The sequence below is a fragment of the Eumetopias jubatus genome, unplaced genomic scaffold (genome assembly GCF_037043125.1).
Source record: "Eumetopias jubatus isolate StellerSeaLion01/CBP00866 unplaced genomic scaffold, mEumJub1_p1.0 scaffold_6, whole genome shotgun sequence".
NCBI lineage: Eukaryota > Metazoa > Chordata > Mammalia > Carnivora > Otariidae > Eumetopias > Eumetopias jubatus.
In genome coordinates this window covers 29,349,726-29,369,463 of record NW_028274812.1, presented here as the reverse complement: position 1 = coordinate 29,369,463, position 19,738 = coordinate 29,349,726, and the positions used below count along the sequence as shown (strand labels likewise).

The following is a 19,738-nucleotide window of genomic DNA, read 5'->3' as shown; positions in this document are numbered from 1 at the left end:
TCTCCAATGTTACTTCTTCTCTTTGGCAGAATGATCCATACTTAAATTACAAGATATTTGAGAAATTGCTAAAGGAGCCACAGAGTTAAAGCATTTTAGGTTTCCCAACAGAAAACACACACAGGTCATTTATCTTACTTCATAATTACATTCTAAAATCAAAAGTCTGTAGTATAGAATAACCCTACAATTAATCCAAATACATTACTGAAAATGCTGCCAAATATTCAGTATTATCAAATTAAGTCAAATGACAGACTAAACACACCTGTGTATCTTTCTCTAATCAAAATTATTTTATTTTTTAAGATTTTATTTATTTGAGAGAGAATGAGAGAGAGCACGAGAGGGAAGAGGGTCAGAGGGAGAAGCAGACTCCCTGCTGAGCAGAGAGCCCAATGTGGGACTTGATCCCAGGACTCCAGGATCATGACTTGAGCCGAAGGCAGTCGCTTAATCAACTGAGCCACCCAGGCGCCCTAATCAAAATTATTTTAAATGGGATATTTTTAATAAAAAAAGCCTAGAAATCAAAAAGGAATGCTACTAGTAATAGAATAAATATTCTGAGAAATTTCCCAAGGATAAAAAATAGGCAGGATTAGATCTATTAAGAAATTAGCAGATAAAACCACGGCCCATAGGAAAAGAACCAGAGAAGGATGATTCTGAAGAAGCCATAAGTCCAGAGTCAAGTAACACAAGAAGGAGGGGATAAAACTGAGGATGACCAATTGAGCTGGGAGGGACAGCTCTGTCCCCCACCTCCATTTGTGTTAGATGGTGACTTTCATTCAAAGGATAAAGCCGCTGAATATAAAGAAATATGGCAGCATGCTTCAGGTAGGTACAACCCTCACCAAAGACAGTAGATTATGTTGAAAACAACCAACAGGCAGGAGAAGAGAGATTCTCATATAGAAAGATGACTGACTAGACATTTAAAAACGAATAAAAACTGAAGGAAAGTAGCAAAATGAAAGAAAAGCCATCAAATCCAATAAAACAGAAAAATTAACGAGGGAAAGTGAATTAAAAGCATAAAATTAGAACTTAAAGTGTAATTAATATCAAAGAAATTCAAAAGCATATTGGATTTAAAAAACATAATTGCAGATATTAAAATTAAAATTTTGAGTAAGAGCTTAAAAGATGTGTTGAGAAACACAAGGGACAAACCAAAGTGCTAAAAGATGGAAGCCAGTATCAAAACGAAGAATTCTTTCAGAAATGGATGAGCTTACCAATGAAGAATAAAGTTCAATGTTTTTAAACAGATTTATTTCAGAGACAGAAAAAAAGAGAGAGACAGCACAAGTGTGTGTGAGAGTGGGGGGAAAGGCAGAGGGAGAGAATCTCAAGCAGATTCCCCACTGAACACAGAGCCTGAGGCAGGGCTCGATCCCATGACCCACTAGATCATGACCTGAGCCGAAATCACTTAAAAATGATTGAACTACCCAGGCACCCCTGAAGTTCAATTTTTTTAAAACCCTCATGTTTAAAAGTAGTTAGAAAATGTCCAATATATGATGGAGAAATGTTGAAAGGATTAGTATCCCAATATGTACCCAGTATGTTATCTCTAAGACTCTTTTGCTTACCTACAATATATTTCCAAATTCTATCTATTCTTCAATGATAAATTATGGAGCGATACCCTCTAAAACATCTTCCTGAATCAAGTCTAATAAAAATAATTTCTCTTAAAAATAAGTTTATTTTCACATGTTTTGTTTCTAGAAGCAATACATGTTTAACTTAAAACAATAAGAAAGCAAAAAATTAAAAATACAAAGAACCAGAAAACAATTAAAGAGAAAAAGAAGACCCAAAGCTCAACTCTGGGTGCTTCACACAAGGAAAATCACCACTAATCTTTTCAGAAACTTATGTTTGTCTTCTTGCTATCAATATAGTCATACCTAATAACTTCGAATTTTCATTATGTTAAAATGAAGCACATACAATTCTTTCTTTTTATTTTCTCAGGGAGTACGAGAAATGTAGTGGGAATATATACAAATTTCGAGGACACTCCTGAAGGAAATAACTGGAAAAAGATAACCAAGAATTAGAAATGGAAGGAAGAATTATGGTTTAGAAGAAAAGATTTCAAAAATGGAACCATGGGACAGTTAATCAGAGGACATTCACAGTTTTTTATTTACTTTCTTTCACTGATCTGTCAACCTTTGTACTAATATCATTTAATTTTATACTATGACTTTATATTTGTTTTTCATGTTTCTGCTTTATTCAATTAACTTTTTTTAAAAAAGATTTTATTTATTTGAGAGAGAGAGAAGTGTGACAGAGATAGGGAGAGAGAGCATAAGCCGGGAGGAGAGGGAGAAGCAGGCTCCCGCTGAGCAGGGAGCCCGACGTGGGGCTCAATCCCAGGACCCCGGGATCATGACCTGAGCCGGAAGGCAGAAGCTTAATGACTGAGCCACCCAGGTGCCCCTTCAATTAATTTTTAAAAACCACAACAATAAATACAATTCCCAGGGTATCTTTTGTAGTATTCCATACATTCCACAGTACTGTATTGTTTTTATTACTTTTTAAAATATCCTGCTTTTTTTGTTCTAATTTCCTTTCTCTCACTAACAACTGTATGGGATGATTTTTAAATCTCCAAACGGTTTATAAATTTTATATTTGTTATTTGTAGTTTTGTGGTACTATAGTTAAAAAACGTCTATTTTATGGACTTTAATATTTCAAGGATTAGGTTATGGCTGAATTTTGAAGTGCTCCAAATACATTTGTTCATGTTCTATTACATCTTTGCTCATCCTTGTATCTTTTTTTTTTTTTTAAAGCAGGAAAAAATCAAACAGAAGTTTAATAACGTGTATCCATGGGAGAGACCCTGGAAAACAGGGTAAGTCCCCGGTGGCCACAGCCACCACCTTCTCCTATCCTTTTATCTTTACCCTTCTGTGTGTCAGGCTTTTTGCTTCAGTTTGTTTTTTAAATCAGCTTTACTGAGATACAACTTACATACAATAAAATTCACCAATTTTAAGTACAGAATTAAGTGAATTTTGGTAAATGTATACAGACATATGACTACTACCATAATCACAATGTTAAACATTTCCATCACCCCAGATGTTCTTGTACAAAGTCAGCCTCTAGTCCTCCACACCCTAGCCCCACTCAAGCACTCATCTGCTTTCTATCAAGATAGTTTGGTCTTGTCTAGAATTTCACGTACATGGAATCATACAGTATAGAGCCTTTTGTGACCAGTTTCCTTCACTCAGCACAGAGCTTTGGAATTCATCCGTGTTGTTCCATCTGTAGTTTATTCCTTTTTATTGCTGAGCAGTATTCCATTGCATGGATACATACCACATTCTGTTTCTCCATACACTAATTAATGAACATTTATTTCTAGTTTTGTACCATTACATTTTCATTTCTCTTGCATAAACACCCAAGAATTACTGAGCTGTATGATAAGTAGATGTTTAACTTCTTAAATATCTGCCAAACTTCCCAAAGTGGCTGTACCATTTTGTATTCCCAAATGTTTAAGAGTTCCACTTACATAACATCCTTGCCAGCATTTGGCATTGTCATTTCATTTTTTAGCTGTCCCAATATGTGTGTAATGGCATTTCATTATTGTTTTAAATTGCATTTCCCTAATTAGTAACGACACTGAAAATCTTTACACGTACTTACATGCTATCTGCATCTCTTCTTTGGTTAAGTGTTAAAATCTTTTGCCCATTTTCACTGGGTTATTTTCAAATCATTGAGTTCTGAGAGCATTCTTAAAATGTTCTACATACACTTTCTCAGTGTGTTGAAAATATCTTCTCCAAATCTGTAGCCTATCTTTCCATTTTCTTAGCAATATTTTGAATTTTCACAAAGCCCAATTTATCTTTTTTCTTTTATGATTCATGTTTTTGTATCCTGAGAAATCTATTCATAACCCAAGGTTACAAAGGTTTTATCCTGTTTTTTCTATAAGTCATAATTTTAGCTCTTATGCTTAGATCTTTGATCCATTTCTATTTAATTTCTGAACATGATATGGTCATAGTTTATAATACTGCATATGGATATCTGTTCCCGCATCATTTGTTGAAAAGATTATCCTTTTTCTCACTCCTTGGCAAATTCTGGCACACCCTGGCAACTTTGTCACACCTTGGCAATTTTTGTCAAGAATCAACTAACTATATACATTTGGGTCTACTTCTAGGTTCTGTACTACCCCCACTGACTTATATGTCTATCTTTACGACAATAATGGGCTGTCTTGGTTACTATAACTTTACAGTGAGCTTTGAATCCAATAGTAAAATTCTTTCAACTTTGTTCTTCCTTTTCAAAACTGTTTTAGCTATTCTAGGTCCACTGCTTAAATTTCCAAGTAAATTTTATAATTAGATTTTCAATTCTTAAAAAAAAATACTGGCATTTTGATAAAATTGAATTGAATCAATAGATCAATTTTCAGAGAATGGATAATGTTCTGTCAATAATTATTTGACAAGAATGATTCTCCAATCCATGAACACAAATATCTATTATTTGATCTTTATTTTCAGCAGTTTGGGGTTTTCAGTATACAATAAGCCTTGTACAGTTTTTGATAAATGTATTCTCAATTGCTCTATACTTTTGTTGCTACTATAAATGGTATTTTTTATATTTTAACTTCAAATTATTTCCTACTGGTATAGAAACAAATTGGTTTTTATACTTTGACCTTATATTCTGCTAAACTCACTTAATAGTTCTAGTAGCACTTTTTGTAGATTTTTCTGTGAATAGAGACACTTTTTTTTTAAAAAAAGATTTTATTTATTTATTTAGGAGAGAGAGAGAGTGTGAGCAAGGGAGAGAGCACAAGCCAAGGGGAGAGACAGAGAGAGAAGCAGACTCCCCGCTGAGCAGGACCCTGGGATCATGATATGAGCTGAAGGCAGGTGCTGAACCAAGTGAGCAACCCAGTCGCCCCTGTGAATAGACACTTTTACTTCTTCCTTTTCAATCTTTATATATACCACCTTTTAAAAATTGCATTATTGCATTGGTCAGGGTCACTCGTACAATCATGAATACTCACTGCGACACATGCTAAACTTAGGCTAAAAGTATTCAGTAAGTACAGTATAACATATACTTAGTATAACATAAGTATGATATTAGCTGTAGGTTTTTGTAGATGCTCCTTATCAAGTTAAGGAAATTCTCTATTCCTTTTGTTTAAAGAGTTATCAGAATGGATGATGAATTTTATCAAGTCCCCTTTTATGGCACTTACTGAAACAATCATGTTTTTTTTTAAAATTTCATCTTTTAAAGTGGTGAATTATATAGACTGATTTTTCTAATGTTGAATTAATGATGTATTTCTGTGATAAACTTCACCTGGTCATGGGGTATTATCCTTTCTATATAATTTAAGATTGATTTTCTAACACTTTATGGTAGATGTCTGTTCTATGTTCAAAGGGGTATCGGTACAGGTTTCTTAATATCTTTGTCTGAATCTAGTATCAGGGTAATTAATGACTGCACCCACCCCCCACCTGCAAAGAACAGAGAAATAGTTCCTCTTTTTGTACAGAATCATAATTATTTCTTCCTCAAATGTTTAGTAAAATTTACCAATGCAGACACCTTAGAAAAATAGATGGTTTTCTTTGTGGGCAGGTTTTTAACTATAGATTCCATTTTTTAAAGAAGGTATTCAATATTCAAGTTCTCTCTCTCTGAGTCAGCTTTGGTAGTCTGTGACCTCCAAGTAATTTATACATTTCGTCTAAGCTGCTACATTTATTGTCATAAAGTTATTTAAAATACTCCCTTATCCTTTTCAGGTCTGTAAAATCTACAGTGAATCCCCTCTTATATTCCTAATATTGATAATTTGTGTCCTTTCTTTTTTCCTAATCAGTCTGGTTAGAGGTTGTGCAGAAAAGGGTTAACTCTGCAGGCCTTGGGATTTTTAAGGACCAGACCTTAGACGCTCCAGGGAACTGAGTTCTGAGCTTTTAGAAAGTTGTGCTTCATAAAGGTGAACAAATACATGAATCAACTGAAGGATATTATTAATAGCTAAAGAATCTAAAATATTTTCCACCCTTTAAAATTAATATACAAAACAAAAAATTTTGGATACTGTTATTCATGAAAAAAGATACCACCTCTATAAAATAACAAGTATAAAGATAAAATGAGATAAAAGAAAATCAAGGAGTAAAATCAAGATATAGGATAGACAATGATAATGAACAAAGCATGATTCAAATTTCCCCCTTCAAAAGGCAAAACTTCAGCTGTGACTTCAAAATTAATAACAGTAACAGTTTAAGTGTTTACTCTCTACTGACCAATTCATATTTATTTGTTCCAGTTTCTACTGCTGAATATCAAACCCCTCCAGACCTAGTGGTGTAAAATGATAAACAGTTCATTAGGCTTTGAACCCAATATGTTCTCCTTACTTACCAAGTCCCTCTTATCTTTAATTCCTGATGTTTGATTCCATGAATATTCACTGCAAACATCACCTGCCATTATTATGGACTTTCCATCCACCACTGTGTCTGGCAAAACTCCAGGCACCATTCTTTTTTTTTTTCTTTAAATTTTATTGTTACGTTAATCACCATACATTACATCATTAGTTTTTTCCAGGCACCATTCTAAGTGATCTTCATTTCCATAACTATAACCTGGCTGTTGAATACCGCTGGAAAAACCCAAACCACTCCACAAATCAGTATTATTATAAAAATACGGTCTACAAACTCAGCTGAGACCCCAAAGCTATCATATCGGAAGTTGGAACCTTCTGCTACCACGTCTACAAATTCTCATGCACCCAAAATGCTATTTTTCTTTCCTTATTAGAAAGAGGTGGGTCTTCTCTACTGGTTCTAGAAAACTCCCTTTCCCCATATTATTGATCTCTCCAACTTCCTAGCAGCACTTAACTACCTGAACTCAATCAACATCATCTTTACAATATACTCTTTTCCACAGCCAAACTTCCCCAAAGAGTTGTCTAAAACTTGCTGTACTACTTCCCCTTTCTCTCAGCACTGTATTAGAAAGTCTTGCTTGCTCTCTCTGTTCTACCACTAATATATTTCTAAATACTTATTTGGAAAGTGGAAATATCATTTCTGTGTTGCAATCTGAATCTCCTTTAAAGTGTTTCTATATTCTATTAGTCAATGTTATTTTCTTTTGTAATCAATTTTATTTTTCATACCTTTTGCTCACTTAGCAATGTAGGATCTTAATAGTTATGGCATTTGTTTATACTATTTCTTTACATGTTAACAATAGGAATGGAATATTCTCATAAGGTTTTTCTGAAGAGTTAACAGGATAGTTACTAAAAAGCACTAAGAAAATCTTTCTGATTCCACAGTATATGTGTTCAATAAATGTTAGCAATTATTATGTTATGATTATTAGCTATACGTAAGAGTATGAAGTCTGTGGCTATAGAGGTATTTTTCTCAGTGAATTGGCTGACTTTTACCTTTTATCAAATTTATTTAATTCAACAAATATTTACTGTCTTCTGTGTGCAGGCAGAGAATATTCTCTTTACTTGGGATGTCTTTTACCCCTTACAAGATCAGAATATCTTTCCACACTGGAAGATTACACCAGCCATTTCTTTTTTCCTATTTTTAGTGTTTATTAATTTAGATTTTTACATTTAACTTTTTCAAATGTCTGAAATATAATTTAATGTGTGAGATAAAATGAGGCTCTAACTGACCTTTTCCCTCAGAAGCTAAACCAACTACAATTAGCCCTGGAGCAACACCGGTTTGAACTATGTGGGTCCACTTATATGTGGATTTTTTGCAACAAATACCAAACAGTACTATAAATGTATTTTCCTTATGATTTTCTTAATAACATTTTCTCTGGCTTTATTGTAAGAATACAGTATATGTAATACATATAACATACAAAATATGTGTCAAATGACTCTTTATGTTACCAGTATACAGTTAACAGGAGACTATGAGTAGTTAAATGTTTGGGGGGATAAAAAATCATACGTGATTTCTGAACTGTGCCCCAACCCCTACACTGCTCAAGAGTCAACTATGTATCAGTACTAGTTCCTATAACTTCTTGAAACATCTGGAAAAGTTATACTTCCCTCATTTTTTTTTCAAATTTTTTAATCTTTCTTTTTTATTCTTCTGCATTAACTTTAGTCTAATTTTGTCAACCAGAAAAAGTAGTTCACTGGAGACTGCTACTATTGGGTTAAGCTTAAAAGAACTAGCATACACAAAGTGCAAGCTTTCTGAAATATCTACTAATAAAAATCACAGGTTTTTAACATAAAAATCTGTATTTTTAGAAAATTTATTTTTAAGATCTTGCAGAGCTTTTATAGTTTCTGTATATGAAATGTTCATTAATTTTTTTTTTTAAAGATTTGATTTATTTATTTGGCAGAGAGAGACACAGCGAAAGAGGGAACACAAGTAAGGGGAGGGTCAGAGGGAGAAGCAGGCTTCCCACTGAGCAGGGAGCCCGATGCGGGGCTCGATCCCAGGACCCTGGGACTATGAGCTGAGCTGAAGGCAGATGCTTAACAACTGAGCCACCCAGGCGCCCCTTAATTTTTCTGTTCTGCAGTATTTTCTGATGTTTTTCTAGGCTGTAATAGATGATTTTTGTATACCTAACCTTTTTCACTTTCAATTGCTTCACACAGATAATAGTAACATTACTATTCGGAATATTGAGAATAAGTATTTATCCTTCTCACTAAGAGTCATACATTTGCTCACACCACACACTGGTAGATCAGGGAAGCCATACTGCTCAGCCTTCATGAATACCAGCTCTGGAGTCCTAAGGATCTGGATTCAACACCTATTAGTTATAAGATCCTGGGTAAGTTCCTTACCCTCTCTGTTCTCCAATCAGTACTCAAGTGATAGGATTCCTGTGAGATTAGGTGAGGTATAATGCATGCAGAGCACTTAGCATAGGCCCTGGCATGTAGTAGAGATAAATATTAGGTGAAGAAAAACTATGGTAACATTATTTATGTTTCTTGTATAATTATATTTACTAAAACTTCAAGAAAATTAATTATGTGTAAAAAGAGGTTTTTCCTTATGGATCCTGATTTTAAAGGAAGTACTTGTTGGTGAGGTGTCTATAGTTCATCCAGGGACTACCCTCCCTTCTCAAAAGGGGCCCTGGAAACTCCTGAAATCATACATAATAAGTCATGTGTATGTACCTCAGAGGATACATAATTATCACTTACATGAACACCAAATTATTTTTTCAAAAATCACTAATATCCTGTTTCCAAGTTAAGTATTATGGCTCTTCCCCTTATTTTTATATGATCACATGGTTTTTATTCAACTTCTTTGTACTGATTTACTGATGTTGACTGAGAGCCAATTTATAAGATATTCTTTTTTAAAAATTATTTATTTATTTGAGAGAGTGTGCATGTGTGTTGGGGGGAGGCGGGGAGAGCGAGAATCTTAAGGGCTCCATGCCTGACATAGGGCTTGATGTTGGGCTCGATCTCATGACCCTGAGATCATGACCTGAGCCAAAACCAAAAGTTGGACACTCAACCGACCGAGCCACCCAGGCGCCCCTATGCTATTCTTGAGTTCTCAGGGAAAAAACCTATTTGGCTGAGACAAAGTATTCTTTCAACATATGGTTAAATTCAATTTGTTCATGTTTTATTTAAGCTTTTCGTTCTTTCAATACATTCATAATTGAGAAAATTCTGTTTCTTTTTAGATTTGTCTATATTTTTGCAAACTTTTAATTTTTTTTAAAGATTTTATTTATTTATTTGAGAGAGAGAATGAGATACAGAGAGAGCATGAGAGGAAAGAAGGTCAGAGGGAGAAGGAGACTCCCTGCCGAGCAGGGAGCCTGATGCGGGACTTGATCCCGGGACTCCAGGATCATAACCTGAGCCGAAGGCAGTCGCTTAACCAACTGAGCCACCCAGGCACCCCAAACTTTTAAACTTCAGGTCATTTTGTTTGATCTGTCAATGTTGCAAGCCAAACACCTGACATTTTAAAAATTTAGAGTCTGCTTTTTAAAATAGGAAGCCTGAACTATTTACATTTATTTTCATGATTAAGAGTTTATTTATTTTTTTAAAGATTTATTTGAGATAGAGCGTGCATGCACAGGGTGAGGGGCAGAAGGAGAGAGAGGATCTCAAGCACACTCTCTGCTGAGTGCAGAGACCAATCCAGGGCTCCATCTCACCACCGTGAGATCATGACCTGAGCTGAAAACAAGAGTCGCGCACTTAACCAACTGAGCCACTCAGGCGCCCCTAAGAATTTATTCTTAAATTCCTTCATTACTTTTGTTCCTTTTAAAAAAATCTATTATTTGTTTTTTCTTAAGCTCTGATGACTTTGAAAGTATTATAATCAATTTTACATATTACTGGTTTCACTTATTTTAAACTCCAAGATGAGGTAACTTCTGACTATACTTCAGGTAAAAGTAATATTTATACAACTCTTTTTCTTTGCAAGCTAGGAAAGCTTTGCCCAATGTTTGAAAATAATGTCTCTGTTATCTCACATTATTATACATACATTACCTAATATAAATCTTCAGTAATTATTTTTGGCATAAATAATAAAGAAAGTTCTATATATTTAGCTGGTCTCAAAAGACTCATGCAGATATATTTTCAGATCATAAATTCTTTGTTCTTAAATTTTTAATTTTGATTCATGTTTCTGGAAATGGTACTATACATTCAAATAATACACCTTCAGCAGTTTTCTTGTTTTCAGGGAGGGAACATTTGTAATAATTCTCTGTTAATTTGCATGTTCACTACTGACCTCACAAACAATTGACACTTAGGTGATTTCTTGTGATAGAATTTTTCCCTCAATACTGTGTAGATATCGTTTTTTGTCTTCTGGATTTAGTGTTTTCTGAGAGAAGTCTGAAATGCACTAGACGTTTGTTTTTCTGTTGAGATACTTGCAAAATTAATTTTTCCCCTGAAATTAAAAAGTTCTAAATATAGTTACAGGTCATAAATTTTACCTGGAATGCAAGATGGACTCATCTCTTCCTAGATTTTTCTGTTAATCTCAGGAAGGTTTTTCTCCATCATGCTCTTTCTACTGTTTCTGCTCCATTAGTACTAGTAATGGGAACACTTACTTACAGGTCAAGTATTTCTGTATGTCCTCATTACTTATTTCATTTTCGTTTTAGCCATTTCTTCTCATGGAAGAATGCCTCAAATTTATCTTCCTTATCACTAATTAGATTTTTCCATGGTACCAATTCTACTATTTTTGGCCTAAGATGCAGTTTTTAAAAAGCAAATAAAGGCAGAACATGGAGAGACTGGTTTTAAATCCCCCTCACTCTACTGCTGGCTATATGGCTCTGGCAAACCATTTAACATCTTTGTTAAGTGGTTTTTCTGTTCTGATGTTTATAAAACCTCTCATGCAAAATAAGAGCCCCAATACCTATGTTTCATGATTAACATGAGAATCAGAAATAGCATTTGCAAAATTCTTATCACAGTGACTAACAGATTGTCGAAAAATAAGGTGAATCTGCCATTATTATGAATTCTCTTAGTACAGCCTTTCCCTTGCTTCCTTTTCTTACTGCAGCCTGCTTCCCTTCCAATCTCAGCCTGTTCTGTACATGTTTTTGTTCTGAAGAGGTCCCATCTCTTCATATGTTATTCAAAGAGATCCTACTGGGTTGTGGTTAAGAGAATGGGTTCTGTAGTCAGACTGTTAAGAGTTTGAATTCTGGTTCTGCCACTAACTATGCAAATTTAGGCAAGGTTATTCAACCTCTCTGTAATCCAGTTTCCACAACTATAAGTGGAGATAAAACCTCATCATTTCATTGTTTGTTATTAAAAACTAGTTAATATGCATAAAACATTTAGAAGTACTCAAAAGATAGGAAGCACTGTTATCTAGTAAATAAAAGCAGGTATTCCTCCTCTATTTCCTAAAGTAAATCATTTCAAAAATATTTTGTTTTCCTCTAAGTCCTCCAGGAATTTCCCCTTCTTTTGAGCTAAAAAATCTCTTCCTCAGTATTTTTTCCTAGGATACTTATCTATGAATAAAAAAAGAGTTTGAATGGCCTGCTATGTACCAAAAGAGGCTGGGTAGATTATGTTTAGTCACCTTACATGTACGTGTTCCCAACATCTAAACTGGAGAATGTGTAAGTGGACGTCTCCTCTGCCCATTTTTTTGTTATCCATTTAATTGAGCATTCCTGGCCTAAACTGCATCTGGTTCATGCTTACAAAGCCAGTTCTATCAGTAAAAGAAAATATAAGGTTCTACTTTGACTGAGTCCATAAAAATATCCTCAATTGTTTCAAGGGTTCTTTCTGTTTTTGTCCAATGTATACCACTTTACCCAAGGGGAGAGCATATACCAATATGCAATGTTCCATCCTCCATATGCCACTATTCCCTTCCATACTCATACTGGTACCACCAGAAGAAGTGCATTATATAAAAGGGCAGCATTCACTATGGGAGACTTAATCTGCCCCATTCTGTCAGTAGGTCTAAATTGGTATGCAATAGTAAACAGGGGTACTACAAACCTCTCACAGGCGTGCAGCCGGATTCTGGCCAGTGTTAGTACTTATTTTTGCCTCACTTGAGAATATATACTATTACATTGATGGCTGCCAGAGAGAATATTAGAATGAAGAGGTCGCATGGCACAATTCAGAAGAGGGTAAAATTTGCTATAAGTAAAATATAAGCTATATATAACTCATAAAACTCTTGCCAAAGAAATACTATGTACGAATTACCAGAACATGCATGAAGTTATTTGTGCCTGTGTGTGTGTGTGTGTGTGTGTGTGTGTGTGTGTGTGTGTGTACATAACAGATTATGGTCAAAGGAGTAAAAAGTCCAAGTAATATAGCAAAACAGGTCTGAAGAGTGAAGAGTATATTAACTGTGGATATTATTACAGACTCTTTAAAAAATACTCTGAAATCAGGTTGTAGTCAATTGCTGATTTGTTTAGCACTGTTCTGAGTTCTGCATTTTTAATCTCTTCAACTGTGCTGCCAAAAATTGTCATTTGAAAGTGTGCCTCATGAACAAAAAGATAATTACTGCCTTCAGATTCCATTGATGTCTCCTGGTTCTGCTGGGTAGAATCAGATCAATCAGTCTAAATAAAAACAAGCCACTGAAGATCTGAAGTAACATATTACTCCCTAAGTTCTTCACAATTCTGGGTTAAAAATCTTGATTTTCTTTAAAAATGTGTAATATATTGGCCAGTTGAGTTTGCCCATTCTCTCACCACTCTCACCAGTTTGTCTAGATTATTTCGGTAGCACAGCACTGAAGACTGAACTCAGTACCCCAAGAGTCATGTGGATTCTAACATAAGCTTTATTTTACCATGTGCTATTGACTATGACATAGATTTACTATTTTCAATTTCCAAAGTTCCTCAGAGTTTTAATATGAAAGTCGTAATTTCATGCAGATATAGAAGTCATCATTACCAGACGATCGATTACTCACTGCAATTTTATCTCCAGATTTGCCAATTTTTTTCTTCAGTTTTTTTCTTTCATGAATGAGCTCCTGGTGGGTCTTAAGCAATTCCTCAAAGCGAACTTTGGTTTTTACTTTGGCTTCACTCTCCACTGCAAAGATAAAGACTCTTGTCATTTTCTAAACAATTCTATTATAGCAGGTATCTGCATTATTATGTTAAAGAACACAGTCTTGTAAATACCTGCATGAGTTCTTCAGCTACTTTAGAACTGACCAGTCCTTCCTTCTTAAAAACTTTTCTTTTGGCTTTGTTGACACCACACTCACCTGAATCCCTCTTACATTTTGGGATACTCCATTTAAAAGTTTCCCATACTAAGTTAACTTTCTACTTGTGACTCACGGTAGCATCTAGCACTGTTACGTGGCCTTAACCAACTTACTTAACAACTCTAAACGTCATCTTCATTATCTGTAAAATCAGAATAATCCCATGTCAAAGACCATTTGCATGAAGAATGGCTAACACTTAGCTAGGCAATAATCAGCATTCAATAAATACAAAAAGCTGAAAATTATTTTTTCCTTTAAAACTTAAGTCAGATCATGTTATTCCCTTGCTTAAGACCTTGCCAGTTTCCCCACTTCACTTAGGACAAAATAAAATGAGTCCTTCACACGCCCTACAGGGTTCTCACTTCCTGGCCTGCCTACCTCTACAGCTTGACTCCAAGAGAAACAGCCCCTTAGATCCCTATATTCTAGCCATTCTGTCCTTCTCACTCCTCCATCAGAATAAGCACCTTTCCATGTGAAGCTGCTTCTACCTGCTGCAAACTTCTTGATAAGGAAAATGGAGAACCAGGCACCCATGTGGCTCCCAAGGATGGGCTGAAGCCGGGATCTAGGCCTCTCAAAGCTTTAGATGGGAGATCTCAGGTTTCAACACCACGTGTAGGCAAAATGTCTGATGCTCAAGCAGCCCTACCTAAAGTTGCCAGAAAGGCTTTGGGAACTGTTCAACAGAGTCACAGAAAACTCAGTTGGGCGCCTGGGTGGCTCAGTTGGTTAAGCGACTGCCTTTGGCTCGGGTCATGATCCCGGAGTCCCGGGATCGAGTCCCACATCAGGCTCCCTGCTCAGCAAGGAGCCTGCTTCTCCCTCTGACCCTCCCCCTTCTCATGTACTCTCTCTCTCTCATTCTCGCTCTCTCAAATAAATAAATAAATCTTAAAAAAAAAAAGAAAACTCAGTAAAGACTAATGGATCTCTCAAACAGAACTTCTCAGCTACTGGTGTTAAGCTGCCTATTCAAATGTTGCCTCTAAAGTGGAACACTTCCTGACAATCTCATCTAAATTTCCCCATTCCTCACATAGCAGACTGTTCTTTTTCTTCACAGCACCTACCACAGCTTGAAACTACATAATTGTGTATCTACACAAATATATTATCTCTGTCTCTCCCACTATACTATGCTACCATCCCCACTACCTACCACAGCTTGAAACCATATAATTGTGTATCTACACAAATATATTATCTCTGTCTCTCCCACTATACTATGCTACCATCCCTACTACCATAATGAAATCTAGCATAGAGTACCTACTAATAAACATGTTTTAGTGCTGAATAAATGCTGAATGAATGGATGAATGCCCCAGAGTGGGTGTTGGCAAATTACTGCCTGCAGGGCAGTCATCTACTTTTATACATAAAAGTTTATTGAAATACAGCCATGCCCATTCTGTTAAGAATTCTTATGGATGCTTTTATGCTTCAGTGGCAGAGATGAGCAGTTACAGCAGAGAATAAACCTAAAATATTTACCAGCTTTCCCTTTAGGAAAAAGTTTGCCAATACCTGCTTTAGAGTAAACTGTCCATTTCGACGATAAAGAATAAAAACTAACCATAGGTTGTAATGATTATTTACCTTCTCCAGTGGAGTCCCAAACTGCCATCCATTAAGTACATACTAGCCTTAATAGCTAACATTAAATAGAAAATTGATAAAAAAATAAAAGAAATAAAAAAATAAAATAAATAGAAAATAAATGGAAAATTGAATACCAAACTATTAAATATCTAAATGTAGTATTTGGTTAATGTATTAATAGGTCAAAGAACCCCTTAAAATAATTCAAACTTTAAAATAAGTAAGCAAATAAAATGTATGGCATATATAAATTTCATAAAAGTCTTACCAGTGGGCATATCTCAGCTTTATGGAGAGCATTCAGCTGTAATACAAAGCAATGACTCAATCAGGATCCTATTAAAACAAAGAGAATTTATTTGTAGTATGGAATTTGCAAATAAAAATTACAAAACATTTTTCACACAAGATTATGTGATGATTTGTCCACTACCTCATCAGGTTTATAGCAATAAAACTAAGTTCTCTTATCCAGTCTTATGCATATGACTTAAATACATTGGAATCAGTTTAGAGTCTGACAAAAAATTAAAGAAAACGATATTTGAAGAAAATATTTATATATTTGAAACAAAAGAATTTTAAAAATCTTTAAAGGCAGTATATATGCACTTGATATGTTAATGCACTTTTAAAAGTGTTTTAAGTAAAAAATAAACATTTCAATGTACTTTTAAAATAAACTCCACCCCACAATTGACTTTCCCAAGAGCATACGCTATTATATTAGTAAAGTATGCTTGTGGGTAGCATATTCACAGATAATGAATTTGAACATTTTTGTACCTTCCACTAAAAATGTTGCAACAATAGAGAAGGTTAAGCACAAGCATTTGTACTATCTTTCTCAAATAAGTATCTGGGCATGTATTGTTATATATCAAAACTAGGGATAAACTCAAACTCAGTATATGTATTCCTGAATTTCCAATTTTACTTAAAGATGAGGGTGTACGTCCAAAACAAACATATTAATTTCCACATTAGAACACAATATTCACACACTTTTAAGAATAAAACTGAAGACTGTAAAACAAAATAAGAAAAACATAATTTGAGTTGGCTGAGCAATTATCTGTTAAAGTTCCAGATCCCTGGGGATGCACCTTCATGTTCCTCTAATATTATGGGTACTCTGGATAGAAAAGTCTGAGAAGAAATGCTAAAAAGGTTAAGAATGACTATACACATATATCTAATTATGTAGATTAACTTATAATTTTCTGGTACATCAACAAAATAGATATCACTAAATTCACACAGTAAAGACTCCTATGCTTTACAGATGGGAGCCCAAATGTAGTCTTCCTAGAGGTATAGATCTAATAAATTTGGTCACGTACTAGACAAACCATTAGAGACGATGGACTCTGAAAAACAAACTGAGGGTTCTAGAGGGGAGCGGGGTAGGGGGATGGGTTAGCCTGGTGATGGGTATTAAAGAGGGCACATTCTGCGTGGAGCACTGGGTGTTATGCACAAACAATGAATCATGGAACACTACATCAAAAACTAATGATGTAATGTATGGTGATTAACATAACAATAAAAATTATTAAAAAAAAATTTGGTCAAATACTTTCCAATCTACCCCAAATTAGAAAAGAGAGAAGATGTAAAGGCAAGTGCATCAGTAATTAAAACCTGATAGCACATAAGTAGAAAAAATATAAAGCAAATAATGACTTAATATTTATATATTTCATAGCCATTCAATATAGAGGAAAACAGCTGAACTACATGACTATGAGTCATTAAGAAAAGGCTTACTTATATTCAGGTTGACCTGTTTCCCATTAAACAAAAAATTTATGGTATTCTAGACATTTCAGAAAGATTAAATAAAAACTACTGACAAGGCAGGACAGAGAGTCCAGGATGATTCTCATTTTCTGGAAGTAGAATACTTAGGCCCCCAGTAGTATCATTTATTGGAATACAGGACAAGTATAGTGGAGAAGTTTAAAACCCAAGTCTTAGAATTAGTCTCAAATAGTTGATTGTGTGACCTTAGGCATTTGTTTCCTCAGCTGTAAAATCAGTCTACCAGTGCACATTCAAAAGGCTGTTATAAGGGTTAAATGATTTAAAATAATGCCCCAGTAAACTTCTGTTACGATTGTAATAGATACTTGTGGGAACACTCAGTGAGCTTAGTGGGGCATATTGAGCTGGGTTTCTGAAGGGCACTAACCAGCTATAAGCATTGGCTTCACTGTCAGATCCCTAGATTCAAATCCCAGTTCTACCTGCCAGTAAATTAATCTCTGGACCTCAATTTCCTAAGCTTTCAAAAGGGAATTATAATACTAAATCATTCATAAAGTTTTGGTAAAGATTAAATGAGAATATCCAAATAAAACACTTAGCACAATGCCTAGAACATGGCAAGCCCTTAGAAAATGACAGCTATTATCACTGTATATATAAATACATGTTTGTGTGTATAATCAGGCTGTGTTTGGTAGGCAACAGAATATAGTAATCCAGCAAGGAGAACTAGGCTGAAGATTTGAGAACTAGGCTTTACATTTATGATGGTTTCAGGGAAAAATATGCCAAAGACAGAATTCCGGGAGCCCAAAAATAAAGTAAAAAGACATCAAAGAGATAGGTGAAAGCTGGGGGAGAGAAGTAACCAAGGGAAAGAGGTTTATTTGTTTTTTTGTTGTTGTTGTTAGAGAGGGACAGAAAGAGCATGAGTGGGGGGAGGGGCAAAGGGAGAAGGGGAGGGAGAGAGAATCTCAGGCAGGCTCCATGCTGGATCTTACAACCCTGAGATCATGAGCTGAGTGGAAATCAAGAGTCAGCCACTTAACCAACTGAGCTGCCCAGGTGCACCTCAAGGAAAAAGAGTTTTAACAAAGTTTTCTATCACTGTGTGGTACCAAGCGTGCTGCAAGTTGTGAAGAGTGTCCACTGGATCTGCAGTGCAGACAGGAAGTCACATGTTTGCAAAGCTGTTTGTGAAGGGGCAGAAATCTGGTGGCCAGAAGTGGACGAATGACTGGAAGGTGAGACCTGTAGAAGAAACATGGGGATAATTCTTTCTACAACTCTGCTTCCAACTGTCTTCCCCCACCCTCAAAGGCAGTGACATGATGCAGCAGCTTTGAGGGATGGAAAGATTTTACTTGTTTTCTTAAGGTTGCTTCCATGCTTCTATCACCCTACCCTTTCAAAAAATAAACCATCCTCTTCATTGCAAGCAGAAGAAATTTCCTAAAATACAAATGCGATGGTATCATTTCTTTGTTTAAATCTCTTCACTAGATTTTAATAACCCACTGGAAAAAATAGGAAGTCTTTACCATTGGGGTTCAAAGCTACTTATGAAATGACTCCTTCTCCAGCCACATTTCCACACACATTCTGAATTCTAACCATGTGAAACTACTTACAGGCCTTCAATTGTGCCAAATGCCTTCTTGCCTTTGTAACATTACACACACTCCTCTCTCTCCTGAGAAATGCCCTTCTTCTGTCACTCCAACAAACTCCTAACTATGCTTTAAAGCTAAATGCAGATGGTATCTTCTCTGGGAGCACTCTAACCTTAAAGGGCTTAGGTTAAATATTTCTCTGTGCTCCCACAGTGCCTTGAGCTTCATACCTCCCTCTCTACCTCAGCCCTTTATTTTCACCCTGGTAAAACGTGGTATGACCCAGGAAATTAAAATGGTACCTACTTTATTGTAGGGAGAAAAGGAAATACTGAAAAGCAAAGTGATCAGCACAGTGGCTGGCACATACAAAATTACTTTAGGTCTATTATTATAGTACTAAAAATAAATGTGCAATAAATAAAATACATCAAGTAAATTTCGTATTCACATTATTTACTATTACTTAGTTCAATGCACAGTTGAACAAACACTAATACTACTTAATACAGCAAACACATTACAGAAATAATCATTTCCAAACATTGTGTCCCAGAGCAAATACATTATAGAATTAATGACTAATATTTGATTAGTAACATCAATGGCAAAAATAAGGTCAAACCTAAAATGACATCCTTGAGCCTCATATATACCATTATTTTTTAAAAAAGATTTTATTTATTTGACAGAGAGAGTGAGAGAGGGAACACAAGCAAGGGGAGTGGGAGAGGGAGAAGCAGGCTTCCCGCTGAGCAAGGAGCCCCATGCGGGGCTCGATCCCAGGACCCTGGGACCATGACCCGAGCCGAAGGCAGACGCTTAACGACTGAGCCACCC

At 35.4% G+C, this 19,738-nt stretch overlaps 1 protein-coding gene across 9 annotated transcripts in view; it reads right to left on the bottom strand.

Annotated features, from left to right (window-relative positions):
- AHI1 (Abelson helper integration site 1) overlaps window positions 1–19,738 on the bottom strand; it is a 221,546-nt gene that overhangs the window by 200,498 nt on the left and 1,310 nt on the right. For 7 of the 9 annotated variants that reach the window (XR_003612607.2, XM_088023868.1, XM_028125365.2 and 4 more), the window contains 3 exons: window positions 18,404–18,536; window positions 15,784–15,851; window positions 13,599–13,723 (listed from right to left, as the gene is read on the bottom strand). Coding sequence is in view for 7 of the 9 variants with exons in the window: in XM_088023868.1 (XP_087879994.1) it covers window positions 13,599–13,723; window positions 15,784–15,793 (135 nt within the window). In the remaining 2 variants the exon portion in view is untranslated. Of the gene's footprint in view, window positions 1–10,883; window positions 10,931–13,598; window positions 13,724–15,783; window positions 15,852–18,403; window positions 18,537–19,738 lie in introns of those variants that run through there. The other 2 variants (XM_028125359.2, XM_028125364.2) reach the window with 2 other exon arrangements.